Source organism: Meleagris gallopavo, chromosome 29 (genome assembly GCF_905368555.1).
Source record: "Meleagris gallopavo chromosome 29, MGAL_WU_HG_1.1, whole genome shotgun sequence".
Classification (NCBI taxonomy): domain Eukaryota; kingdom Metazoa; phylum Chordata; class Aves; order Galliformes; family Phasianidae; genus Meleagris; species Meleagris gallopavo.
In genome coordinates, this window is record NC_139432.1 from 1,244,188 (window position 1) to 1,270,822 (window position 26,635).

At 61.5% G+C, this 26,635-nt stretch overlaps 3 protein-coding genes across 8 annotated transcripts; all 3 read right to left on the bottom strand.

Annotated features, from left to right (window-relative positions):
- Positions 1–20: 20 nt before the first annotated feature.
- GRN (granulin precursor) lies at positions 21–5,399 on the bottom strand. The gene is made up of 8 exons (XM_085210886.1): positions 5,273–5,399; positions 3,107–3,267; positions 2,867–3,038; positions 1,711–1,814; positions 1,535–1,631; positions 1,337–1,434; positions 496–723; positions 21–157 (listed from the first exon to the last, which is right to left on the bottom strand). The coding sequence occupies exons 2-8, from the start codon at positions 3,254–3,256 to the stop codon at positions 74–76; spliced, it is 933 nt and encodes a 310-aa protein (XP_085067012.1). The 5' UTR covers positions 3,257–3,267; positions 5,273–5,399; the 3' UTR covers positions 21–73.
- Positions 5,400–5,976: 577 nt separating this feature from the next.
- TMEM98 (transmembrane protein 98) lies at positions 5,977–10,638 on the bottom strand. Of its 4 annotated transcripts, XM_085210883.1 has the most exons (8): positions 10,497–10,515; positions 10,077–10,141; positions 8,629–8,812; positions 7,951–8,082; positions 7,825–7,858; positions 6,964–7,079; positions 6,830–6,889; positions 5,977–6,716 (listed from the first exon to the last, which is right to left on the bottom strand). In XM_085210883.1, the coding sequence occupies exons 3-8, from the start codon at positions 8,757–8,759 to the stop codon at positions 6,512–6,514; spliced, it is 678 nt and encodes a 225-aa protein (XP_085067009.1). In that variant the 5' UTR covers positions 8,760–8,812; positions 10,077–10,141; positions 10,497–10,515; the 3' UTR covers positions 5,977–6,511. The 4 variants fall into 4 exon arrangements, with proteins under 4 accessions (XP_085067009.1, XP_085067010.1, XP_085067011.1 ...); XM_085210884.1 differs by lacking the exon at positions 10,077–10,141 and having other exon boundaries at positions 10,497–10,638; XM_085210885.1 differs by lacking the exon at positions 10,497–10,515 and having other exon boundaries at positions 5,977–6,747; positions 10,077–10,243.
- Positions 10,639–12,564: 1,926 nt separating this feature from the next.
- Positions 12,565–26,409, bottom strand: LOC104917048 (rho GTPase-activating protein 27). Of its 3 annotated transcripts, none has more exons than XM_085210893.1 (15): positions 26,003–26,409; positions 20,445–20,852; positions 19,509–19,706; positions 18,676–18,786; positions 18,471–18,538; positions 18,298–18,385; positions 16,971–17,075; positions 16,797–16,895; positions 16,655–16,724; positions 16,459–16,566; positions 16,290–16,388; positions 15,260–15,337; positions 15,037–15,171; positions 14,844–14,949; positions 12,565–13,901 (listed from the first exon to the last, which is right to left on the bottom strand). In XM_085210893.1, exons 1-15 carry the CDS (start codon positions 26,309–26,311, stop codon positions 13,724–13,726), a joined length of 2,160 nt encoding a protein of 719 aa, XP_085067019.1. In that variant the 5' UTR covers positions 26,312–26,409; the 3' UTR covers positions 12,565–13,723. The 3 variants fall into 3 exon arrangements, with proteins under 3 accessions (XP_085067019.1, XP_085067018.1, XP_085067020.1); XM_085210892.1 differs by having other exon boundaries at positions 16,634–16,724; XM_085210894.1 differs by lacking the exon at positions 26,003–26,409 and adding an exon at positions 24,328–25,134 and having other exon boundaries at positions 16,634–16,724.
- Between the last annotated feature and the right edge of the window lie 226 nt (positions 26,410–26,635).

A 26,635-nucleotide genomic window follows, 5' to 3' on the forward strand; every position in this document is an offset into this window, starting at 1 on the left:
CTCCCCCAGAATCGTTTGGGTTTTTTTCCTACAAACCCTTTATTGGGGTGGGGGGGTCACAGCCCCGGGGGGGTCACAGCTTCTCGCAGCTCTGCGTGGCGATGTCGCAGGTGTAGCCCTGGGGGCAGCAGTGCTGGTGGTCCTTGCAGCACACAGCCTGGGGGGGGGAGGGGGGAGGACACGTCATGGGGGGGGGAGGGACATCGTGCCACCGCTGCCACCACCCCACGCCACCCCACTGTCCCTACTGCGGGTGTGCCCCCATTGTCACCCTCGTGTGCCCCCCAGGAATGGGGACACAAAGCGGGGGGGGGCAGCGATGGGGAGGAGGTGCCACTTCCCCTCCTGACCCCAAAGCCCCCCACGTACCTGCCTGACCCCAAACCCCACCGCCCCAACGTTCCCCCCACCCAGTGCCACCCCACCCCAAACTCCCACCACCCAGTCCCCCCCGGCAGTGCCACCCTACCCCCTCTGTCCCCCCCCAGCCCCCACCTGCTCCAGGGGGCAGCACCCCCAGGTGCCCCCGCTCAGCTTGCAGCACGTGCTCCCGTCGGGACAACTCGTCCTGTCGTCACACCGCACGTCCCCCCCCCGACCCCACAGTGCCGGGCTCTTCTTCAGCCACGGCAGGCGGACCCCCCCCTGCAGGCACGTCCCCCCCTGGGGGTCGCAGGTGTAGCCCTGGGGGCAGCAGTGGATGTGGTCGGGGCAGCACACGGCCTGGGGGGGGAACAGAGGGGTGTCAGCACTGACCCTATAAGGGTCCCCTGTGCCCTTTAGGGGACGACTGACCCCGTCCCATGGAGGACAGGGGGACATCTGTCCGTGTCCCTGCACGGGGACGGGGGACACTCAACCCCACCCCATGCGGGACATGGGGACAACGGCTCTTGTCCCATCGTGGGGACATCTGTCCGTGTCCCATGATGGCACACCAAACCTTGGGGACAACCTTAGGGACATCTGTCCTTGTGCCATCAGGGAACCTAGGGACAAGGGACAACCAACCCCACCCCATGGAGGACATGGGGACATCCGTCCTTGTCCTATCACAGCTTTGGGGACACCCAACCCCGTGCCACGTAGGACAGGGGGACATCTGTCCTCGTCCCAGCATGGGGACAGGCGACACCCAACTCCATCCCATGGAGGACATGGGGACAACGGCTCTGGTCCCATTGTGGGGACACCTGTCCTTGTCCCATCACGGCTCTGGGGACACCCAACCCCATCCCACGCAGGACATGGGGACATCACTCCTCATCCCGTCACAGGACGGTGACAATGCCCTCATCCCACCCACCCCCCCGGGACCCCCACGTCCCCACATCACCTGTTCCAGGGGGCAGCACCCCCACTGCCCGGAGCTCAGCCTGCAGCACGTGTTCCCGTCAGGGCAGCTCATCTCATCGTCACACTTCACGTCACCAACTGAGGACAACACGATGAGTCACCGACGTCCCCTCCATCCCCAGCCGGGGCCATGGGGGTGGCCGTGGGGGTGGCCGTGGGGGTGGCCGCGTCCCCTTACCGTGCGCCACGTCCCGCCCCGAGGTGCACATGGAGCGCTGCAGGTCACACGTGGTGCCTTGGGGACAGCAGTGCCACCCATCGCCGCAGCACACCGCCTGCGTGGGGACAGCGTGGTGACAGCACGGCCGGGACCGTGTGCCACCACCACGGGGGGACGTTTGGGGACACACTCACGTTCTGTAGGGGACAGCAGCCGTACCGCCCCGATGGCAGCTGGCAGCACGTGGCGCTGTCGGGACACGCGGAGCTGTTGTCGGGACATGTCACCCGGCGCAGCGCTGCGGGGAGCGGCGTCACCGTCAGCACGTGGGGACAGCGGTGGGCCAGAGACAGGGCTGGGATGTGGGGACGTGGGGACGTGGGGACGTGGGGATGTGGGGACAGGGACGTGTGGTAGCCAGCGCTTGGGCGTGGGGACACAGCGACGTGTCATACTCAGTGCTGGGAGAGGGATGTGGGGACGTGAGGACATGGGGACATGGGGACACGACATATCCAGCACTGGGACATGGGGACATGCCATACTCAGTGCCGTGACATGAGGACATGGGGACAAAGGGACATGGGACATTCCATATCCAGTGCCAGGATACAGAGACATGGGGACAAAGGGACACGGGGATGTGCCAAACTCAGTGCTGGGACATGGGGACATGGGGACAATATGAGGTGGTGGCACTGAGGAACCGCAGGCCACAGGGTGAGTACAAGGGGACACGGGGACATCATGGGGACGTGGGGACACAGGGACATCTTGTACACAGTGCCAGGACGTGGCGACAGGGATGTCATAACCACCGCTGGGACATGGGGACATGGGGACAGGGGTGTGCCATACCCACTGCTGGGACGTGGGGACGTGGGGACACAGGGACATTCTGTACACAGTGCCAGGACATGGGGACACAAGGATGTGCCATACCCAGGGACATGGCATGGGGAAACGGGGACACAGAAGTGCCATACCCAGTGCTGGGATGTGGGGACATGGGGATGTGGGGACACGGGGATGTGGGGACACGGGGATGTGGGGACAAGAGGACAGGGATGTGTCACACACAGTGCCGGGACGTGGGGACATGGAGATGGGGGGACAAGAGGACAGGGATGTGCCATACCCAGTGCTGGGACACGTGGAGGTGGGGACACGGGGATACGGTGACACGGGGAGCTGCCATACCCAGTGCTGGGACACGTGGAGGTGGGGACACGGGGACACGGTGACACGGGGAGCTGCCATACCCAGTGCTGGGACACGGGGACACGGAGACGCGGGGACGTGAGGACGGGGACAAGAGGACGGGGACAAGAGGACAGGGCCGTGCCGTACCCACTGCAGGGACGCGGGGCTGAGGTTGTGCCGCGGCACCACGCGGTCTCTTCCACGCTGGGAATTTGGTGGCCATGGGGACGTCCCCCACGGGTGACACGCAGCGTCCGCGCTCCAAATCACAGCTGGTGGTGTGGGGACAGCAGTGCTCCTCATCCTGGCAGCACACCGCCTGCGTGGCACCAAGCGCGTCACCCCCGTCGCCACCGCGTCACCCGTCACCCCACGGTGTCCCCGTACCTCCGGCATCGGGCAGCAGCCCCAGGCTCCCCTCGAGGTGACGCAGCACGTGGTGTTTTGGGGACACTCGGAGGCGCCGTCGGGGCACCGCAGCGCCGTCACCGCAGCGACGCCAATGAGGGACAACCAGAGCCTCACCGCCGTCCTCATGGCTGGGACACCTACGGCCCCCCCACACCGCGCCTCTGCCTCAGGTTCCCCGTTCCCAAAGCTCTGCCCCGCAGCTCCTCCAACCCCCCGCATCCCCAATCCCACGACACCCCCTGCCCCGCAGCCCCCTTGGCCCCACGGCTCCTCCAGCCCCATAGCGCTCCCGACCCCTCAACGCCTCCCGCCCCATAGCTCCCCCCACTCGTTCCATCCCGTAAGATCCTCCACCCCATAGCTGCCCTCATCCCTGAACCCATAGGTCCCTCCACCACACAGCTCTCCCTGCCCCATAGCACCCCCGACCCCATAGCTCCCTTCACCCCATAGCTCCCCTCACCCCATAGCACCCCCAACCCCATTGCTCCGCTCACCCCATAGCACCCCTCACCCCATAGCTCCCCTCACCCCATAGCACCCCTCACCCCATAGCACCCCCGACCCCATAGCTCCCCTCACCCCATAGCACCCCTCACCCCATAGCACCCCCGACCCCATAGCTCCCCTCACCCCATAGCTCCTCTCACCCCATAGCTCCCCTCACCCCATAGCACCCCTCACCCCATAGCACCCCCGACCCCATAGCTCCCCTCACCCCATAGCTCCTCTCACCCCATAGCTCCCCTCACCCCATAGCTCCCCTCACCCCATAGCTCCTCTCACCCCATAGCTCCTCTCACCCCATAGCTCCCCTCACCCCATAGCTCCTCTCACCCCATAGCTCCCCTCACCCCATAGCTCCCCTCACCCCATAGCACCCCCGACCCCATAGCTCCCCTCACCCCATAGCTCCCCCAGCCCCACAGCATCCCAAAGCTCCCCCCCCACAGCACAATGATCCCATAACATCCCCCACCCCATAGCTCCCCCACCACCATAACACTCCCCACCCCATAATTCCCTTGACCCCACACTCTTCCAATCCCATAGCACCCTGATCCCATAACATCCCCCTCCCCACAGCCCCCCTTGCCCCATAAGATCCCCCATCCCATCGCTGCCCTCACCCCATAACCCCCCTTTACCCCATAGCTCCTTTGACCCCACAGCACTCAGACCCCATAACGCCCCCCACCCCATAGCTTCCTTGACCCCATAGTTCCTCCAGCCCCATAACGCCACCCACCCTAAAAATGCCCTCACCCTATAACCCCCCCCAACCCCACAGCACCCCCCACTTTTAGGGCCCTGCCCTAAAAAAAAACCGGTCTGGTGGGGGCAAAGTCCAACAAATGCGGGGAGCGGGGGGGCCCTAAAGGCAAAGGGAGCGGCCCTAAAAGCCAAAGGGGGATCCGGAGAGCTAAGGGGGGGGGGGCTCTAGGAGTTAGGGGGGCTAAAGACAAGGGGGGCCCTAAAAACCAAAGGGGGCCCTATAAGAGGACAGGGGGCTTTAAAAGCTGGGGGGGGGGGAGGGGCTAAGAGCCAAAAGGGGGGGGGTCCTAAAAGGCAGTGGGGGACGGACCCTAAATGACCGGGGGGGGGGGGGCAAAAGGCAAGGGAGGGTCCTACAAGGGGGGGAAAGAGCCAAAGAGGGGACCCTAAAAAACCATGGGGGGAGGGAAGTGGGGGGGCACTCATGGCCCCGCCCCCAGCACCCACAGCCCCCCCCACCCACTTTCACTTCCCCTCCCCAGCAGGAACCGGGCCCTGAGCGGGGGGGGGGGGTTCCCAGTTCCCCCCATTGCCTCCCAGTTCCCCTCCCCACGTCTCCCAGTTCCACCAGTGCCTCCCAGTTCCACCCGTGCACTCCAGTCCCAAGGACCCCCCGCTCCCCCCAGTCTCTCCCAGCACTTCCCAGCTTCCCATTTCTCCCAGTTCCCCCCCCAGTACCTCCCAGTTCCCCAGCACAGTGCCTCCCAGTTTCCCCAGTGCTCCCAGTTCCAAGACTCCCCATGTATCCCAGTACCCCCAGTCCCAGCCTCCCAGTTTGCCCCAGTCCCTCCCGGTTCTCCCAGTTTCCCCACCGTCTCCCAGTCCCAGTCCCCCCCAGTTCTCCCAGTACCCCCCCACCCTCCGCACCCTGCACGCTCCCGACGCTCTCCTCCCTCCACGCCCCGCCCTCCTCTCCGCGAGCCACGCCCCCTCCCTCCCCATTGGCCCGCCGCGCCCTCTCGATCCACTCCCATTGGCCGCCGTCTCTTGGAGTGCGGGTACACCAAGCCCCTCCCCTCAAACACGTGCTCCCTCACTCCATTCCCATTGGTCGCCGCCGGCAGGAGGGCGGGGATACCAGGCCACGTTCCTCCAATCACGTGCTGCAAAGCCACATGACCGCTCCTCTCCCCCCCCTTAGGAGCAGTGCGATGAGTGCGGCCGTTCTCAGCCGGGGGGGCACAAAGCTGCCGCACCGCCCCTCAGATCCCATAGAGGGGAAGCACGGGGTGGGAGGCACAGGGAAACGGGGACCCCCCGGGCCTGGATGGGGAGGGAGGGCTGGGTTTTGGGGGGGGTCCTGCAGAGCCCCCCCCCCATCGGGTCTGGATTTGGGGGTGGGGGTCCTATAAGAGCCCCTCTGCCCCCAGCTGTGTCTGGATTTAGAGGTTCCCAGCTGAGCCCCCCAACAAGACCTGGTTTTTGATCCCCCCCCACCCCCCCACAAATCCCACACGCTCCCCGAAAGCAGAAGCGGGAGCACCACGTGTGTGGGGGGAGGGGGGGTGGAGGAGGGGACAGCATCACCCCCGTGTCACCTGCTGTCCCCAGGGCCACAACCACAGACAGGCAGCAGTGTCACAGGGCGTTTATTGGCACCGATGGGGGCATCGCTGGTATCCAGGGCTCGGGTGCACGACTGCTCCTCCTGAGGGGATTGGTGGCACCGGGGTGACACTGCAGGTGGCAACAGTGGCACTGGTGACACTACTGGTGGCACTTATGGTGGTATCAGTGGCACTGGTGGTGGCATCCAGCTGGTACCAGTGGTGGCAGTGGTGGTGGCATCAGTGACACTGGTGACGACAGCTATGGTGGCATCAGTGGCACTGGTGGTGGCACCGGTGGCACCGGTAGCATCAGTGGCACTGGTGGTGGCACCCAACTGGTACCAGTGGTGGCATCAGCGGCACCAGCGATGACATCAGTGGCACTGGTGACACTGGTGGTGGCATTAGTGGCACTGGTGGTGACATCCACCTGGCACCGCTGGCAGCATCGGTGGCGCCAGTGATGGCATCAGTGGCCCTGGTGACGCAGGTGACGGCACCGCCGGTAGCAGGGTGGGTGGCACTGCCCGTGGCGGCATTCCCGGTGCCGTTGGGCTCAGATGGCCGACTGCTCCTGCCTGAAGGGTTCGGTGCCCGCCGTCCTCTCCGGCTCGGTGGCCATGGCAGCGTGGCGCAGCGCGGCCATGTGCTGCTCGGCGGCCGCCAGCGATCGGTCCACCCAGTCCCGGTCACCGGGTTGGGGACAGGCGCTCCGTGCCACCAGCACCAGGTGGCTGACAGACAGCAGCAGCGCCGCGGCCCTGCGGGGACGTGGGACGGCCGTCACGGCGGCTTGGGGACGAGGAGCGGCGTCTGTGAGATGCCACCCCGCCGTCACCCGCGGCCCCGAGCGTCCCCGCCCCACCGTCGTCACCTGGCGTCCAGCAGTTTGGGGTCCAGCGGGGGGTACATGGACCTGACCACGTCGTCCACCCTGGTGGTGGCACAGGGATGGGGTCGGTGACGTGGGGACGTGCGTGGGGATGCGCCGCCGTCCCCCGTCCTCACCTGGGGCTGATGCGTTTGGCCACCACGATGATGTCACCCAGGCTGGAGGGGGATTTGATGCGGGCGCCCGAGCCCATGGTCATGGCCACCAGCTTCTCTGTCAGCGTGTGGCAGATCTGTGGGGACGGTGGGGACAGGGGGGACACCAAACGTGGGGGCACCAAGAATGGGGACACCAAACCGTGGTGACTTTGGGACCGTGGAGACACTGGGGACACCAACCACAGGGACAATAGGGACACCAACAATAGTGACACGGGGACCACAAGGACATTGAGACCATGGAGACACCGGGGACGCCAACCATGGGGACGTTGGGACCGCGGGGACACTGAAACCATGGGGATACTGGGGACATCAACAACAGGGACGTTGGGACACTGGGATCATGGGACATTGGGGTCATGGGGACATTAGGATCATGGAAACATATCAGACGCCAACAATAGGGACATTGGGGACACCAACAATTGGGTCACTGGGATCACGGGGACATTGAGACCATGGGGACATTGGAGATGCCAACTGAGGGGAAACTGGGGACACCAACCAGGGGAACAATGGGGACACCAACAATAGGGACACTGGGATCATGGGAATATGGTGGACACCAACCGTGGGGACTTTGGGGACACCAACAAGAGGGAGATTGGGACCATGGGGACACCAACCAGGGGAACAATGGGAACAGCAATCATGGGAACGTTGGGGACACCAACTACAGGGACACTGGGGACACCAACCATGGGGACATCAGAGACACCGAGCATGAGGATATTGGGAACTCCACCCATGGGGACACTGGGGATGCCAACCACAGGGACATCGGTCCCCGGCCACGGGGACACTGGGGGCACTCACCTTCAGGATGGCAATGCAGTGTGACACCAGGCCCCTGTGGACGGAGGAGGTGTGAATCGGGGCAGACCCCATCCTCACCCCCATGGGCAGCGGTGGCACTTTGGGGACAGGTGACACAGTGCTTACGAGGCGTCCTCGATCCAGTCCTCGTTCTCCAGGATGGCCTCGATGTGCGGGTTGGTGATGACCACGTCGTCCAGCTCCAGCTCCGAGGGCTCCGACTGCGTCTCCATGGCCCCGATGAGGTCCACGATGGGTCTGGAGGGGACACGGGTGGCTTTGGGGACACCTCGGTGCCACCTCTCCATCCCCACTAGGGATCTTCCGATCCCAACGCTGTCATGTGTGACACATTCTGCAACCCATGGGATCTGCACCATCCCACTGGGGTCTGCACCGGGGGGCAAAGGGACAAGGACATGGGGACAAGGACATGGGGACAAGGACATGGGGACACCCTGGTGCCACCTCTCCATCCTCAATGGTGTTCCCAAAGGCTTTTCCCAACCTCAGTGCCATCATGCATGACACTGTCCCCAACCCATGGTGTCCTCACCACCCATTGGGGACACACCGAACGACATGGGGACAAGGACAAGGGGACAAGGACTTGGGGACACCCTGGTGCCACCTCTCCAATCCCGATGGGGCTCTTCCAACCCAATGCCATAATGCGTGACAGATCCCCAGCGCTGTCCCCAACCCATGGGGTCCACACACCGCCCATGGCGACACACCGAGGGACATGGGGACAAGGACATGGGGACAAGGACATGGGGACAGCCGCGGCGTCCCCGAGCTCACTTGGTGTCATAGGGGTGCAGGAGGTCTTTGGGGCGGCAGTAGCGCTGTCTGCACACCACCACCAGGGCCACGAAGGACGCCAGGAAGATGGTGGCCAAAACCCCGATGGCCACGATGACCACCGTCTCCATGGCTCGTCCCCGTCCGGCTCAGGCGCTGCGCTCCATCTCGGCCCCAATGGTGCCTGCAATGGGGTGGGGACCCCCAGAGACCGTCCCTGTGGGGCTCTGGGGATCCCAAGGACGGTCCAGACAGGGAACCCAAGACCGGTTCCTATGGGGATCCCCAAACCAATTCCAGTGGGAATCTGGAGGACCCCAAGACCAGGTTGTATGGGGAACCCCAAAACCCATCCCTATGGGGCTCTGGAGGACCCCAAGACCAGTTTCTATGAGACCCCTAGAGCCTATCACTACAGGGCTTTGGAGGACACCAAGAGTGATTCCTTTTGGGAACCTCAAATGTCATCCCCACGAGAACCCCCAAAATCCTTCCCCATGCAGCTCTGGAAGACCCCAAAATTGGCTCCTATGGGGAATCCCAAAGCTAGTCCCTATGGGGCTGTGGATGACCCCAGTGCAGGTGTCTATGGGGAACCTCGAAGCTTGATCCTTATGGGGCACCTCAAAGTGTTGTCCCTATGGGGCTCTGGTGAACCCCTGAGCCTGGCCCCATGGGGAACCCCGCAGCCAGTCCCTATGGGGAGCACCAAGGCCTGTCCCAGTGGGGGTCTGGGGACCCTAAGACTGGTTCCTGTGGGGAATCCTAAAACTTGGTCCCTACAGGGACCCCAAAGCCCATCCTGATAGAACTCTGGAGGACCTCAAGCCCAGTTCCTGTGGGGAACCCCAAAGCCGGACCTTATGGGGTTCTGAGGATCCCCAGGACCGGTTTGTAGAGGGTATCCCAAAGCTCATCTATATGGGGCTTGGGAGGACCCCAAGAGTGATTCCTATTGGGAATCCCAAATCTCATCCCTATGGGAACCCCCAAAGCCCACTCCTGTGTGGGTCTGGAGGACCCCAAAATTGGTTCCTATGGGGAATCCCAAAACTAGTCCCTATGGGGCTGTGGTCTATGGGGAACCCCTAAGCTTGATCCTTATGGGGCACCTCAAAGTGTTGTCCCTATGGGGCTCTGGTGAACCCCTGAGCCTGGCCCCATGGGGAACCCCACAGCCAGTCCCTATGGGGAGCACCAAGGCCTGTCCCAGTGGGGGTCTGGGGGCCCCAAGACCGGTTCCTGTGGGGAATCCTAAAAGCTGGTCCCTATGGGGAACCCCGAAGCCCATCCCTGTGTGGCTCTGGAGACCCCAAGTCCGGTTCCCACAGGGATGCAGAGTCCTAAACCTCCATCTCTCTGAAGAGACCCCAATCCCGGTCCCTACGGACTTTGGGGACCCCAGAGCCCAATCCCCATGGGGCTCCGCTATGGGGCCCGGCCCCTACCTGCGTGCAGCCGGATCTGTGGGGCTCGGGGCCGGGAATGGGATCGGGGCACTTCCGCAGCGCGGCTGCGACCTTTGCACCGTGAGTAATGGTGGGGGGCAGACGCCCGGCCCCACAGCCCCTAACAGCCCCTAACAGCCCCTAACAGCCCCTATTTCCCCTTCTTCCCCTTCACCCCCCTCCCTCCCCCCCCTTTGCCCTCCATTTTCCCTTTTTTCCTCATTTTTTCCCTTCTCCCCCTCCCCCCCCGATCCCACAGAACTGTACCACTCCGCCCCATCCCCACCACCCCCCCTAAAGCAGATTTGCGGCCCCAAAGCCGATCCCGCCCCATAACCCCATACTGCCCCCAATGTGGGGGGAAGGGTCCCCTCCCCGTCCCAATCCTAAACCCAATCCCACCTCCCCCTCCCCCCAAACCTGGAGCTGCACACCGGGGGTCTGTGGGATCTATGGGGCGGTGTAGGGCCGTCCTCCCCCCTCTGGCACCGCCCCCATTGCCACGCAGTGGGGCCCCCTGGGGAACCACGGGGTCCCAAAGAGTCCCTGCTGTGTCCCAAAGTGCCCCCAAAGTGTCCCCACTCTCTGGTCCAAAAGTGTCCCCGTTGAATCACAAAGTACCCAAAGTGCCCTAAATTGTCCCTAAAAGCCCCAGTTTGCCCCCAAAGTGCCTCCAAATGTCCCCTACCCCATCCCACAGTGCCTCCTTTGAACCACAGAGATCCCATTGTGTCCCAAAGTGCCCCAAAGAGCCCCGGCTGTCCCAAAGAGCTCCCATGTGCCCCAAAAGTGTCCCCAATTGTCCCCTGCAGCTCTGAAGTGTTCTAAAGTTCCCCCAAATGTCCCCTTCCTCACCCCAAAGCATCCCTATTGAATCACAGGGCTCCCATTGTGCCCCAAACTGCCCCAAAGTGTCCCCATTGTGTCCACAAGTGTCCCCATCGACTCACAAAGTTTCCGTTGTGTCCCAAAGAGCCCCAGTGTACCCCAAAAGTGCCCCCAAATGTCCCCTACCCCATCCCAAAGTGCCCCCATTGAATCACAGAGTTTCCATTGTGTCCCAAACTGTCCCCGAGTGCCCCAAAGTGCCCCCAAAGTGCTCCCAAATGTCCCCTACCCCCTCCCAAAGTGCCCCATTGAACCAGAGATCCCACTGTGCCCCAAAATACCCCAGTGTCCCTGTGATGTCCCCATATTTCCCCACTGAATCACAAAGCGTTCCCATTGTGTCCCAAAGAGCTCCAAACTGTCCCAAAGAGAACCAACATGCCCCCAAAGTGTCCCCAAATGCCCCCTACCCCATCCCAAAGTGCCCCCATTGAATCACAGAGCTCCCACCGTGCCCCAAAATGCCCCCAATTGTCCCCTTTTTATCTCCAGGTGACCCCACTGACTCAGTTCCCGCTGTGTCTCAAAGAATCCCAAAGAGCTTCACTGTGCCCCAAAAGTGCCCCCAAAATGTCTCCTACCCCATCCCAAAGTGTCCCCATTGAATCACAGAGTTCCCATTGTGGCCCAAAGTGCCCCAAAGTGTCCCCATGACACCCCATTGTGTCCCCATTGTGTCCCCATTGTGTCCTCAGTGTCACAGAATATCCCCAAATGTCCCCTACCCCATCCCCAACTGTCCCATTGAATCACGGAGTTCCCATTGTGTCCCCAAGAGCCCCAAACTGTCCCAAAGAACACCACTGTGTCCCCAAAGTGCCCTCAGATGTCCCCTACCCCATTCCAAAGTGTCCCCATTGATTCAGAGTTCTTGTCGGGTCCCAAAATGCCAAAACCTGTTCTGAACAGCCCCAATGTGTCCCATCAGGTCCCCAAAGAGTCTCCAGCTGTCCTCTACAGCCCCAAAGAGCCCCAGTTTGCCCCTAAAGTGCCCCCAAATGTCCCCTACTATGTCCTAAACTGTCCCCATTGAATCATAGGGATCCCATTGTGCCCCAAAGTGCCCCCATGGCACCCCAACCCACCCCCGTTATGTCCCAAAGTGTCCCCATGATGCCCCAAAGTGCCCCAGTTGTCCCCCAAACTGCTCTCGCTGTGACCTGTCCCCATGGGGTCCCAAAGCATTGCTGTGGTGTCCCCATGTCCCCACTGACGTCCCCATGTCCCCATGTCCATATATCCCCATCAGTGTCCCCACGCTCCTGATGGTGTCCCTATGTCCGCATTGGAGTTCTAGTGTTCTCGATGGTGTCCCCACTTCCCTGATGATGTCCCCATGTCCCTGATGGTGTTCCTGTGTCCCCATGTCCCTGAGGGTGTTCCCGTGTCCCCATGTCCCAACTGTTGTCCCCTTTTCCCCAGTGGTGTCCCCATGTCCCCATTGATGTCCCCACATCTCTGATGGTGTTCCCATGTCCCTGATGGTGTCCCCACGTCCCCATTGATGTCCCCACATCTCTGATGGTGTTCCCATGTCCCTGATGGTGTCTCTGTGTCCCTATCTCCCCCCTGGTGTCCCCATGTCACCAAACTGTCCTCATGTCCTTATGATCTCTTTATTGAGGAGCACCGCTCCCAGCCACGTATCTCCACACCCCATCCTGGTGTCCCATCCCCAGAGGGTCCATGTCACCGTCCCCAGCGGTGTCCCTCTCCCTCATGCCAGGTGCTGTCATCCAGTCTGATGTCCCTGAGTCCCTATGGTATCCCCATGGTGTCCCCATGGTGTCTCCACGGTGTCCCTATGGTGTCCCCACGCCGTCCCCCATGGTGTCCTCATGGTATCACATGGTGTCACATGGTGTAGCCATGTTGTCCCCATGATGTCCTCGTGATGTTCGCGTGGTGTCTTTGTGGTGTCTCCATCATGTCCCCATGGTGTCTCTGTGATGTCCCCATGGTGTCCTCATGATGTTTGCGTGGTGTCCCCATCATGTCCCCATGGTGTCCTCATGGTGTTCCCATGATGTCTCCATGGTGTCTTCATCATGTCCCCATGGTGTCCTCATGGTGTCCCCATGGTGTTCCCATGGTGTCCCCATGATGTCCTCATGGTGTCCCCATGGTGTCCCCATGATGTCCTTATGGTGTCCTCATGGTGTCCCCATGGTGTCCCCATGATGTCCTTATGGTGTCCCCATGGTGTTCCCATGATGTCCTTATGGTGTCCTCATGGTGTTCCCATGATGTCCTTATGGTGTCCTCATGGTGTCCCCATGATGTCCTCATGGTGTCCCCATGGTGTCCCCATGATGTCCTTATGGTGTCCCCATGGTGTCCCCATGATGTCCTTATGGTGTCCCCATGGTGTTCCCATGATGTCCTTATGGTGTCCTTATGGTGTCCCCATGGTGTCCCCATGATGTCCTTATGATGTCCTCATGGTGTCCCCATGGTGTCCCCATGATGTCCTTATGATGTCCTCATGGTGTCCCCATGGTGTTCCCATGATGTCCTTATGATGTCCTCATGGTGTCCCCATGGTGTCCCCATGATGTCCTTATGGTGTCCCCATGGTGTTCCCATGATGTCCCTCCAATGTTCCCATGGCATCCCCATGGTGTCCTTATGATGTCCCCACGATGTCCTCATGCTGTCCTCATGGTGTCCCTATGGTTTCCTCATGGTGTCCCCATGACGTCCCTGCGATGTCCCCATGGTGTCCTCACGGTGTCCCCGTGGTGTCCCCATGTCACACGCTACCCATCAGGGAAGATGTGTCCGTACTGGTTGAGGATGAGCTCCACCACCTGGTTCTGGAACACCATGTGCACAGCCATGCTGCCCTCCTCGCTCGGTGCCCGCAGCAGAGTGGGGCCGAAGACGATGGCGATGCTCTGCACCGACATGCGGTTCTCCTCCTTGAACTCAATCACCCTGCAGCAGGACAAGGGACAATGTCACCACCGTGCCCCTAAATGTGATCCCAGTCCCCTAAATGTGATCCCAGTCCCCTAAATGTGATCCCACCCGTGAGGCTCTGCAGGACCTCCCAGTCCCCATCACAGCGGAGTTATGGGGACCCCCATAACATAGGATCTGGAGGATCCTAAGACCAGTTCCTATGGAGATCCCTAAACCAGTCCCAGTGGGACTCTGGAGGACCCCAAGACCAGTTTCTATAGGGAACCCCAAAGCCTGGTTCTTACTGGACTCTGGAGGACCCCAAAATCTGTTCCTGTAGGGAACCCCAGCACCAGTACCTATGGGGCTCTGGAGGACCTCAAGACCAGTTCTTATGGAGATCCCCAAACCAGTTTCAACGGGAATTTGGAGGACTCCAAGAGTGGTTCCTATTGGGAACCCCAAATCCCATCCCTATGGGAACCCCTAAAACCCATCCCCATGGGGCTCTGGAAGCCCCCAAGACTGGTTCCTATGGGGAATCCCAAAGCCAGTTCCTATGGGGCTCTGGAGGATCCCAAGATCTATTCCTATGAGGAACCCCAACACCAGTATCTAAGGGGCTCTGGAGGACCCCAAGACCCATTCCTATGGAGATCCCCAAACCAGTCCCTAGTGGGGCCCTGGAGGACCCTAAGACTTGTTCCTGTGGGGATATGAGGAACCCCAAGACCCATCCCTGTGAGGATCTGGGGAACAGACCTGTTCCCATGGGGAACCCCAAAGCCAGACCCCTTATGGATTTGGGTAAACCCAGAGCCTGGTCCATATGAGGTTGCAGGGGTCCCTGAAACTTGATCTCTCCCTACATGGACCCCCAAACGTCTTTAGATTGGACCCATACCCACGACGTGGCCCCATCCCCCCTCTGCCTTTGGGGTTTTGGTGGCCCCATGGTGGGCCACACGGTGTCACCTGCAGAGGTGCCCGAAGAGGACCTTCATGGTGTCGTGGTTGGCGGGCGGCAGCGAGCGCACGAGGTCACGGACGCAGCGTCCCTTCCGCACCGGGTCCTGCATCTCTGCAAGGGGATGGGTGTCAACGGTGGGACACGGGACACGACAGGGGTGTCCCCGTCCCCGTCCCCGTCCCCGTCCCCATCCCTTACTGATGGCGGCGATGAATTTGTCAAAGTGCCCAAAGGGGACGAGCGGCTCCGGCAGTTCGCGGAAGAACAGCTTCAGGGCACCGGTGATGACGTGGACGTCTTCCCAGCGCCCGTCATCCAGGTCCAGGTGTTCCTCTGCAGGGACACGGGGACACCTCGGACACGGGACACCCACGGGTGGCATTCGGGGACACCCCTGGGACCCCCGACGTGGGGACAGTACCGTGGTCCACTTTGTAGCGCAGCTTCTGGATGGTGGCCAGGTTGCCGCTGACCCGGTAGAGCCCGTCTATGTCCAACCCTGAGGGGTGACAACTCCTGGTCATCCAGGTGGCACCGCCACCAATGTGGTGACAGCAAGTGGCACTTTGAGCGAAGTCGTGTCAATACATGGCCACAGCCCAGTGGATTTTGGGGGAAACCCAACGGGATTCCCTAACGTCAACGCTGGGCTTCCCCTGGTGAGAATGCCACCCCCCCACCCCCACGTCCCCAGGGCTGTCCCCACACGGTCATCCAGGTGGCACTGCCACCAGTGTGGTGACAGCCAGTGACACTTTTAGCATGGCCGTGCCAACACACAGCTCCAACCCAATGGATTTTGGGGGAAACCCATGGGATTCCCTATTGTCAAAGCTGAGCTTACCCCAGCGAGAACGTCAGCACCCCACCCCCACGTCCCCATGTCCCCAGGGCTGTTCCCACATGGTCACTGGTGGCACCAGTGTGGGGACAGCCAGTGGCATCTCTTAGCATGACTGTGCCATCTCACAACCCCAACCCAATGGTTTTTTGGGAAGACCCAGTGGGATTCCTCACCAAACTTGGACTTTCTCGATTGAGAGAAGCGATGCCACCACCCCATCCCCACGTCCATCTCCACGTCCCCATGTCCCTGCATCTCCATGTCCCCACATCCCCATATCCCCATGTCTCCACATTGCCATCACTCCATCCCCACGTCCCCACGTCCCCACGTCCTCATGTCCCCACATCCCCATGTCCCCATGTCCCTGCATCTCCACATCCCCACATCCCCATATCCCCATGTCTCCACGTTGCCACCACCTTGTCCCCACATCCCCATGTCCTCATGTCCCCACATCTCCATGTCCCCATGTCCCCATGTCCCTGCATCTCCACGTCCCCACATCCCCATATCCCCATGTCTCCACGTTGCCATCACCCCATCCCCACGTCCCCACGTCCCCACGTCCCCACGTCCCCACGTCCCCACGTCCCCACGTTGGTACCTCTCCTCTCCACAGTCTGGATGCACTGCTGGACAAACCGTGGCACCGTGCCGTGCTCCCGCTCACACAACGCTTGCAGCGAGCACCCAAAAACCTGATCTGGGGGAAAAAGGGGGAGGTGGGCACGGGCGGGAGGTGACATCTGGGGACACCCAGGGCACATCCCTACCTTTGATGTATCCACGCTCACGCAGGGACTGCAGCGTCGGCCGCCGCTGGAGGAATTTGCGGAGTTTGTTGCGCACTTTGCTGGAATCGCTGTCACCTGGGGTGGGTGCTGTGGGATGGGACAGGGTGAGCATCACCCGTGGGGACATCGGGTGGCACTGGGCAGCGGTGCTCACCCACTGCCCTCCTCTCCTCGCCGCCCAGCTTCTCCCGCGAGCCGAACTCCGTCCCGCTCTCGGCGTCCTCCTCGGTGGGGACATCGGAGCCCTGGGGGGGAGCGGGGTCAGTCGGAGGGGTTGGGGACGTGTGGGGGGACACAGCGGCGTGGCCGCCCCTCACCATCAGCACGATGCTGTCGGCGATGGCCCGGTGCCACGTGGTGACGATCTGCTCCGAGTCGTGCTGGATGAGGAACTCGGAGCCCTCCCGCGTCCTCAGCTGGGGGAGGGATGGTTGGGGTGAGGGGGTGACCCCATGGGGTGACCCGCGTCCCCGCGCCGTCCCCCCGCTCACCTCCAGCACGTGCTTCTTGCTGGATTTCTCCTTGCTGGCCCAGGCGATGGCAGCTCCACGCAGCTCCACCGTGTGCTCCGGGGTGGTGAGGGTGGTGGGGTGCCGCTGTGTGGGGACAGGGAGTCACCCCGGGACGCCACTTCGGGCTTTTCTCCACCCAGAATGTGGCCGTTAAGGGCAGCGCTGTCCCCACGCTGACAGCAGTGGGACACGTCTGTCCCCACCCCATGGCAATGAGGGGACCCTGCAGTTGTGGGGTCACCCACATCTCCCTGTGCCACCCTCTGTGGGTGACCCAAAGATCATTGTCACCTTATGGGACAGCCCTGAAATGACCTGAGGGGTCTTTGGGGTGAGAGTCTGCTGCCGACAGCCCTGTCTGCGCTCCTGGCAGTCCGTGGGGGGCACGTCCCTTTAGGGCGTTATGGGGACAGGCTGTCCTGCCCCACGTCCTCGCTCTGGATGCATTCCCCTTCACCAACTCCAACCCATTGATGCTGGAGACCCCAAGCCACCTCCCTACCATGGGGACGGCGGCGTCACCCTGTGCTGGCCCCATAAGCACTGTGGGGTGTTGCAAGACCCCGGTGCAACTTCTGCATTCGGTGCAGGCTGTGGGCTGGGACAGGCATCGCTTCCTCCAACAGATGGTGTGTGTGACAGCAGGGCACGGGGCACGGCACCCACACGGCACCCACACGGCACCCACACAGCACCCTCATGGCATCCACATGGCACCCACATGGCACCTGCATGGCTTGGACACTCTGCCTATCCCAAAGTGCCACCATGTCCAGCCCTGTGCAAGGTCTGTCCTTGTCCTGTGGATCCTGACTCCATCCCGTAGGTCCTGACCTTACCCCAATGGTCCTGACCCCACACCATAGGTTCTCACTCTCTCCTGTTCTGCTCTTGTCCCATGGGACAAGACTTGTCCCATGTCCTGACCCCACTCCACGCATTCTGGCCCCACACTGTGGGTTTTCATCCTCTCCTATTGGGTGCTATACTTGTCCCATGGGTTCTGACCCCACCCCATGTGTTTTGGCCCCATCCCATGGTTCTCATCCAGCCCTGGTCCTATCTAGTGGGTTCTTGCCCCCTCCTATTGGGTGCTGCCCTTATCTCATGGGTCCTGACACAATTCCATGGGTCCTGATCCCATCCCATGTGTTCCTGCCCTCTCCTGTTGGGTTCTGGTCTTGTCCTTTGGGTCCTGACCCCATGCCATGGGTCCTGGTCCCACCCCATGTGTTCTGACCCCATCCCATGGGTTCTCTCCCTCTCCACTTGGGTGCTGCCCCTCCTGTGGCCCCATGGCGCTCACCAGAGCACCCGCAGATGAGTGCTTGGAGTCCTTGAAGAAGGTCAGGATTCCGCCCTCCAGCACCGTCCAGGACGAGCTCCAGTTCTTCCTGGGGACAGGGGGAGGTGGGGGTCACAGCGGCGGCAGCGCAGCCACCCTTTGTCCCCTCTGGAGGGACGTGGGGACGCACTCACCGCATCCGCTTCCCTCTGTCCATCGTCTTGGTCCTGTTGAGCACACCGGCCTTGTCGAGGCTTTTGAGCTGGAGATGAAGGCACAGGGTCAGCTTTGCCCTTCTCCACAGCCTGCAGAGTCCCCCGCCTCTGCGCGCTCCCACGTCCCCATGATGTCCCCATGATGTCCCCATGATGTCCCCAAGGTGTCCCCAGGGGTGCTCACCTTCTCCTCGCGGAGCCCTGGTGATACCGGGGTGCCACCGGGCCATGCGAGCAACCCGCTGTCCTGGCTGGAGCTGCTGCTGGCCCGCTGGTGGAGGCCACCTGCCAGGACCTGGGGACAGTCACCAGCCATCATCCTCATCCTCATCCTCATCCTCATCCTCATCCTCATCCTCATCCTCATCCTCATCCTCATCCTCATCCTCATCCTCATCCTCATCCTCATCCTCATCCTCATCCTCATCCTCATCCTCATCATCATCCCAGTCCCTAACTTGTTCTTTTCCCCATTCTCATCCTCACGCTTTACCCTAACTTTCATCCTCATCCCTGTCCTCATCCCCATCTTCATCCCCATCCTCATCCTCATCTTCTCACCTGTCCCTATCCTTATTCCCATCCCCATTTTCACCTCTACCTGAATCCCAATTTTCATCTTCATCCCTGTCCCCTCCACATCCCCGTCCCAACCCCGTCCTCATCTTCATCCTCATCCATTTTCACCCCATCCCCATCCCATCATCACACCCATCCCTATCCTTATCATTGTCCCCATTTCCATCCCCATCCCCATCTGTCCTCATCTTCATCCCTGTCCCTGTTGCCATCCCCATCCTCATCCTCATCTTCATCCATTTTCACACCCCTCCCCATCCTCACACCAATCCCTGTCCTTAATCCTATTCCCCATTTTCACCCCCAGCTCCGCCCCATCCTCATTCCAATTCTTGTCCCCGTCCTCCTCCCCATCCCTGTTGCTGTTCTGTCCTCATCCTTACCTTCATCCTCATCTTCATCCCCACCCCATCTCCTTCCCCCTCCCTGACCCCATACCGTCTCAGTGCCGTACTGCTCCTGCTCCCCGGGGGCTCCGTACCACCGTGGGGACACCGTGAGCTCCTGGTGCCGCCGGGGGGGTGGGTAGGGAGCTGCCCCCCACTGGTAGGACCCGAGGGGTGAGCAGTCCTCCTCGGGGTACGCCTCCAGCTCGTCTGGGGACAGCTCGGGGTAATCTGCTTCTGGGGTGGGCGGCTGCGGGGTGGGCAATGGTGAAGGTGACCAAGAGTGTTCCCATAACACCCCCACTGCGCCCCCACTGCGCCCCCACTGCGTCCCCATTGTGTCCCCATCGCCTCCTCATAGCGTCCCCACTGCAACCCCACTGCGTCCCCATCGTGTCCCTCTTGTATTCCCGTTGGGTGCCCATTAAATCCCCACTGCATCTCCATTGCGTCCCCACTGTGTCCCCATTGTGTCCCCACTGTACCTTCATTGTGACCCCAGTGTCCCCACACTGTGTCCCCACTGTGTCCTCATTGTGTCCCCACTGTATCCTTATTAAATCCCCACTGTGTCCCCATTGTGTTCCTATTGCATCCCCACTGTGTCCCCCTCACGTCCCCATTGTGTCCCCACTTTGTCCCCCACTGTGTTCCCACCGCATCCCCACTGTGTCCCACTGTATCCCTGCTTTGTCTCCACTGCATCCCCCACTACCTCCCCATCACATCCCCACTGTGTTCCCACTGTGTCCCCATTTTGTCCCCATCGTGTCCCCACTGTGTCATGTCCCCACCTCATCTCCACTGTGTCCCCATTTTGCTCCCATTGCGTCCCCATCATGTCCCCACTGCATCCCTTTTGTGTCCCCATCGTGTCCCCACTGCATCCCCTTTGTGTCCCCATCGTGTCCCCACCGCATCCCCACTGTGTCCCTACTCTTCCCCCATTGTGTCCCCATCGCACCCCACAGCTCCCCGCGGGTCTCACCCTGTGCTCCATGGGGCTGTAGGGCATCATTCCCGTCTCCGCATCCCGGGGGCCATCTCCCACGCAGTGTGGGTCCCACGGCCCCTCACCTGTCACCGAATCATAGGAAAGTGCCCGCCCGCTGCCTCGCTCCTCCTGGTGTCCCCACATCGGGGGGGACGCGCCGGGACTCACAGCATCCTCGTCCCGCTCAAAGGGGCAGTCCCACGTCGTCTCCCCGGTGCTGGGGTTGTAATAAAACAAATGTCCCGACTCCGAGTCGCGGTGGGTCTCCCAGTCGGCGCTGTGGGGTGGGCTGTGGGGCGGGCTGTGGGGCTGCGGGGCCGTGCCGCACGCTGCGGCCTCCCGCTGCAGCTCCTGCAGGTTGAGGTAGATGTGGGCTGAGGGCTCCTCCGGCTCCCGGCGCTCCTGGGGGGACGTGGGGTGTCAGCGAGGGGTCTGGGGGGGTCCAGGCACTGGGGACCCCGATATCAGCCCTCCAACATCGGCCACGAAACATCAGCCCCCCAGCACCTGCAGCCATTTGTGCTCCAACATCTGCACCCCAGCATCTGCCCCCCAACATCAGCACCCCAACATCTGCCCCCCAACATCTGCCCCCCAACATCTGCCCCCCAACATCAGCACCCCAACATCAGCACCCCAACATCTGCACCCCAACATCTGCCCCCAACATCTGCTCCCCAACATCTGCTCCCCAACATCTGCACCCCAACATTTGCACCCCAACATCTGCCCCCAACATCTGCTCCCCAACATCTGCACCCCAACATCTGCCCCCAACATCTGCACCCCAACATCTGCACCCCAACATCTGCCCCCCAACATCTGCTCCCCAACATCTGCACCCCAACATTTGTCCCCAACATCAGCACCCCAACATCTGCACCCCAACATCAGCACCCCAACATCTGCACCCCAGCATCAGCACCCCAACATCTGCACCCCAACATCTGCCCCCCAACATCTGCCTCCCAACATCAGCCCCCCAGCATCTGCAGCCATTTGTGCTCCAACATCTGCCCCCCAACATCTGCTCCCCAACATCTCCCCCCCAACCTCTGCCCCCCAGCATCAGCACCCCAAACTCTGCCCCCAACATCTGCACCCCAACATCAGCCCCCCAGCATCTGCAAGCCATTTGTGCTCCAACATCTGCCCCCCAACATCTGCCCCCCAGCATCAGCACCCCAACATCTGCCCCCCAACATCTGCCCCCCAGCATCAGCACCCCAACATCTGCCCCCCAACATCAGCACCCCAACATCTGCCCCCCAGCATCAGCACCCCAACATCTGCCCCCCAACATCTGCACCTCAACATCTGCCCTGCAACATCTGCATCTCAACTTCTGGACCCCAAATTCTGCACCCCAACAGCAACCCCCCAACAGCTGCACCCCAACACTGACACCCAAACATCTACATCCCATCATGCGCCCCATCACCAGCCCCCCAACGTCACCAACATCTGCACCACATCTGCGCCCCAACATTGACCCTCAACTTCTGCACCCCAACATCTGCACCCCAAGAGTGACCTCCCAACATCTGTATCTCAACTTCTGCACCCCAACATCAGCACCCCAAATTGCCCCCCCAATATCTGCACCCCAACAGCTGCATCCCATATGCACTCCAACATCTGCCCTCCAACACCAGCACCCCATCACTGCCCCCAACATCGATGCCCCAACGTCCGCCCCACCACTTTGTTACCCCAACATCTGCCCTCCAACACTGATGCCCAACATCAGCACACCAACATCTGCATCCCAACGCTGGAACCCCGATACTGGCCCCCCAAAATCTGCACCTCAGCGTCAGTACCCCAACATCTCCATCCCAACGTCTGCACCTCAATATCGTTGATCCCCAACTTTTGCAACCCCAGCATCAGCATCTCAACGTCTGTACACCAACATTTGCAAACCTCCGGCCCCCAAAATCTACACCCCAGCATTGGTACCCCAACAACTGCACCCCAACACCTGCACACCAACTTCGGCCCCCCAGTATCTGCATCCCAACATTGGCACTCCAAAATCATCACCCCAGTGTTGGTGCCCCAGTATCTGCACCCCAAATTCAACACCCCAACATCAGACCCCAAAATCTGCACCCCAGCATCAATACCCCGACATCTGCACCCAAACTCATCAGCATCCCATACGTATCCCAATGTCAGACCCCTAACAAACATCTGACCCCATGTCTGCACCCCAATATCTCCATCCCAATGTCTGCATTCCAGCACTGGGACCCCAACACGGGTATCCCAACATCTGCATCCATCACATCTGCACCCCTTTATACATCCCATCATTGTCCCCCAACATCTGCCTCCTGCATCTGACCCCCAAACATCAGGACCCAAAGATCTGCACCCCAACATCGGCACCCCAAAATCTGCAGTCCAACAGTTGCACCCCAACAAACGTCTGGTCCCATGTCCGCACCCCGGTATCTGCACCCGTCACGTTGGCATCCCTTTATGTGCCCCATCGTCGGCCCTCCAACATCTGCACCCCAAAAACTGCACCCCAGCATCTGCCCCCCAATATCTGTGCCCCAAGATCTGCATCCCAGCATCAGCCCCCCACATCTGCACCCCAACATTGGCCCCCCAATATCTGTACCCTAAGATCTGCTCCCTAACGTTTGCATCCAACCCATCTGCTCCCCAACAGCAGCCCCCCAAAATACGCATCCCAACACTGACACGCCAACTTCTGCGCCCCAACTCATCTGCATCCCAAAATCTGCCCCCCAACAAACGTCTGGCCCCACGTCTGCACCCCAACATCTGCATCCCTTTATGTGCCCCAACATCTGCCCCCCAACATCAGTGCCCCAAGCTCTGCCCCCCAACATCAGTCCCCGAATATCTGCACCCCAACGTCGATACCCCATCTCACTGGCATCCCATCTGCATCCCAAAATCTGCCCCCCAGCAAATGTCTGGCCCCACGTCTGCGCCCCGACATCTGAATCCCATCATTGGCCCCCCAATATCAGCACCCCAAAATTGGCCCCCCAAGTATCGGCCCCCCAACATCAGTACCCCAAGATCTGCATCCCGCCATCAGCCCCCCAGCATCTGCAATCCAACATCAGCACCCAACTCATCAGCACCCCACACGCGTCCCAACATCAGCCCCCCAGCAAACGTCTGGCCCCACATCTGCACCCCAACATCTGCATCCAACTCATCCATCCCCAGCATCTGCTTCCCAACAACTGACCCCAACACCTGCCCCCCAAATCTGCCCCCAACACCTGCGTCCCATCGACACCCCAACATCCGACCCCATCCCCCGTGCCCCCCAGCCCCTCCCCCCGCAGCCCTCCCACCCACTTCCCGCACCCACACTCCCCACTCTGCATCCATCCGAGGCTGACGGTGCCGTCGCCGCACCCCAAAATAACCGCCCGTTTCCGCCCAGACGTGTGGGGCTGCTTATGGGGCTGCTTATGGGGCTGCCTAGGGGGCCGGCCCACCCTGAGCCCCACACCGAGGATGGGACCCCCGGAGCCGTCCCCGTGCTCCGTGCACCCCAACTTTCGCCTCTTCCTCATTTTGCCCTATTGCATCCTACAGCCTTCAAAACTGCCCCACAGCTTCCTGTCCCCACGTCCCCATGGGTGACAACACCCCGCCGGGGTCCGAGGGGTCCCCTGCCCTCATCCCAGCAGGGACACATCCCTATAGGGTGCGTGACCCCAAGCAGGAAGAGGCAGCCAACCCACAGTTACCTTTGCTCTCCGCCTTTACGACCTACGGTGGTAATGGGGACAAAGTCTCCTCACCGCGGCCCCACCACCCCATGCTGCCCCACGCCGCCCCATAGCGAGCTGCCCCCATCCCCCTGCCCACCCCATACCTCGCCCTGGTGCAGCGGCCGCCACGCACGGCTGTGGGATCGCTGCAGCATCCCGGCGCTATGGGGTCGGGATGCTCCAATGGGATCTGTAAGGTCGGGATGTCCCAGTGGGATCTGTAGGGTTGGGATGTCCCAGTGGGAACGGCGGGGACGCTGCGCTATGGGGAGCTCTATGGGGTCGGGGCGCTGGGTGGCCCCGCTGTGGCTCTGGGTGCGTTCTGTGCTTCCTGTTGGTGTTATGGGGCGGAAGAGCAGCGCTCCCCAGATGCGGAATTACCTCCTGGGGAGGGCTGTGGGGCGGGCAGAGGGGCCGCGCGTGTGGGGCTGTGGCTGGGAAATATCCCATAAGGGTTTATCCCACCTGGGCAACGTCACCGCCCCAGCAGTGCTTGGGAAAGGTGAGGAATGCACGGGGACAGCAAAAACCTACAGCTCTGCCCCATAGCACAGCACGGCCCTACAGCAGTACGTGGGGTGCACAACAGGAAAAACCCCAGTGGCAAATCCTGAGGCAATGGGGACGGGCTGGGAGTGTGGGGCTGAGCCCATGTGTGCGTGAATGTGTGGTGTGGGGTTGAGATTGGGGTTGGGGTTGGCACTGGGTTTGGGGTTGGGATTGGGGTCCCGGTGCTGACACGTCTCCCTCCCACCCCTAAGTCCAAGGGTGATCCCAAAGAGGCGCCGGGCCATGGGGAGGACATGAGACCCCACTGCACTGCTGTGCCCCACAGGTGGGTCGACCCCACTGTTGGATGCCCCATACAGAACGGGATCAGGGAGCAGCCCCACATCCGCCCCACATAAGGGACCCCCCAGAAGGACCCCTCCTTACTTACAGGCGTGGGTGAGCTCGGTGTGGGGTGGCACCCACCCGCTCCCCTCCCTCCCCAGGTGACACCCGCCCTACAAGGGAGGAGCTGCTGCGTTTCCCTGTTAACCCTTTTCTGCCTCTTTTTGCCCCATAACTGCGCCGGGATGGAGGGACCCCGATGGCCCCATTCTGCAGTGCCGTGTGGGGACAACACGTCCTGCTGGGACAGCGGCTGACCCCACTGCTGCCCCACAGCACAACCACTGCGGGGTGGTCCTGGGAGCCCCCCAGTGCCATCTGGGAGACGTTGGGATGATGGCAGTGAGGGACAGCACTGACCCTACAGCCCCACATCCTGCACACAGTGAGTGGCATTGCCTGTCCCCACGTCCCCAGATGTGGGGAGTCCCTGTCCCCATGTCCCCCTGTTCCCCCTTGGGATGGAGAGACCAAAACCTGAAAGGAAGGGGGACACAGAAACCCAAAGGGATGGGGACACAGAAACCCAAAGGGATGGGGACACAGAAACCCCAAAGGGATGGGGACACAGAAACCCCAAAGGGATGGGGACTGCAGGCCCTGGGGAGCCCTGTCCCTGTCCCACTCCATGGGATGGGGACACCAAAACCCAAAGGGATGGGGACACTGAACCTTGAGGACTCCCTGTCCCTGTCCCAGTGCCACCCCATGGGATGGGGACACCAAAACCCACAGGGATGGGGACACCAAAGCCTGGGGAGCTCTGTCCCTGTCCCATTGCCACCCCCAGGACGGGGCACTGAGGCACGCTCTGCCCCACGGAGCGCCGGTTGCTGATCCCCCACATCAAGCCCAGTTTGGGGACACTTACGGGACGTCACATACCTGCACCTCCCGCTGTCTCCTGGAGGTCTCGGCGGGGTCGGGGTCCACCCGTAACGTGGGGTACCTGTAGGATCCCATCTCGTCGGGGTAGAGCGGCTGCGGGGCGGCCATGGGGGGCAGCTCCTTGACGTACTGAGCGGGGACGTAGAAGGGCCGCGCATCCCCGCTCCTCCGGACGTGCCACCAGTGCTCGTTGGTGCGCCCCAAAAGCACGTAGCGCTCGTTGGGGTGGATGGAGACCACGGTGCCGTCCTTGGTGCGGTACTCAAAGCCATATTCCACCAACACGTAGACCTCCTCCGCCTCCATGGCGGCCCTATAGGGCACAACGGGGCCCGTCCCGGCTCGCCCCGCGTTGGGGCCCCGTGGCCCAACCTATTTCCTCCTCCCCAGGAGGGAGGGATGGGGCGATGGCGGCGGACGGGATGCGGCGGGTTCCTGCGGCAGGAAGGGCCCAACCCAACGGCCTCGGGGTCTGCGGGGAGGGGGGAACTGACTGTGGGGTCCTCGGCGTGGTTCGGACCCTCTTGGTGCCCCATCATGGCTCCGGCTATGGGGTGGAGGTGTGGGGTGGGGGATGTCGGTTGTGGGGTTTTCCCAATGGGGTTTGTTTGCTTGTGGGTTCCTCAGCCT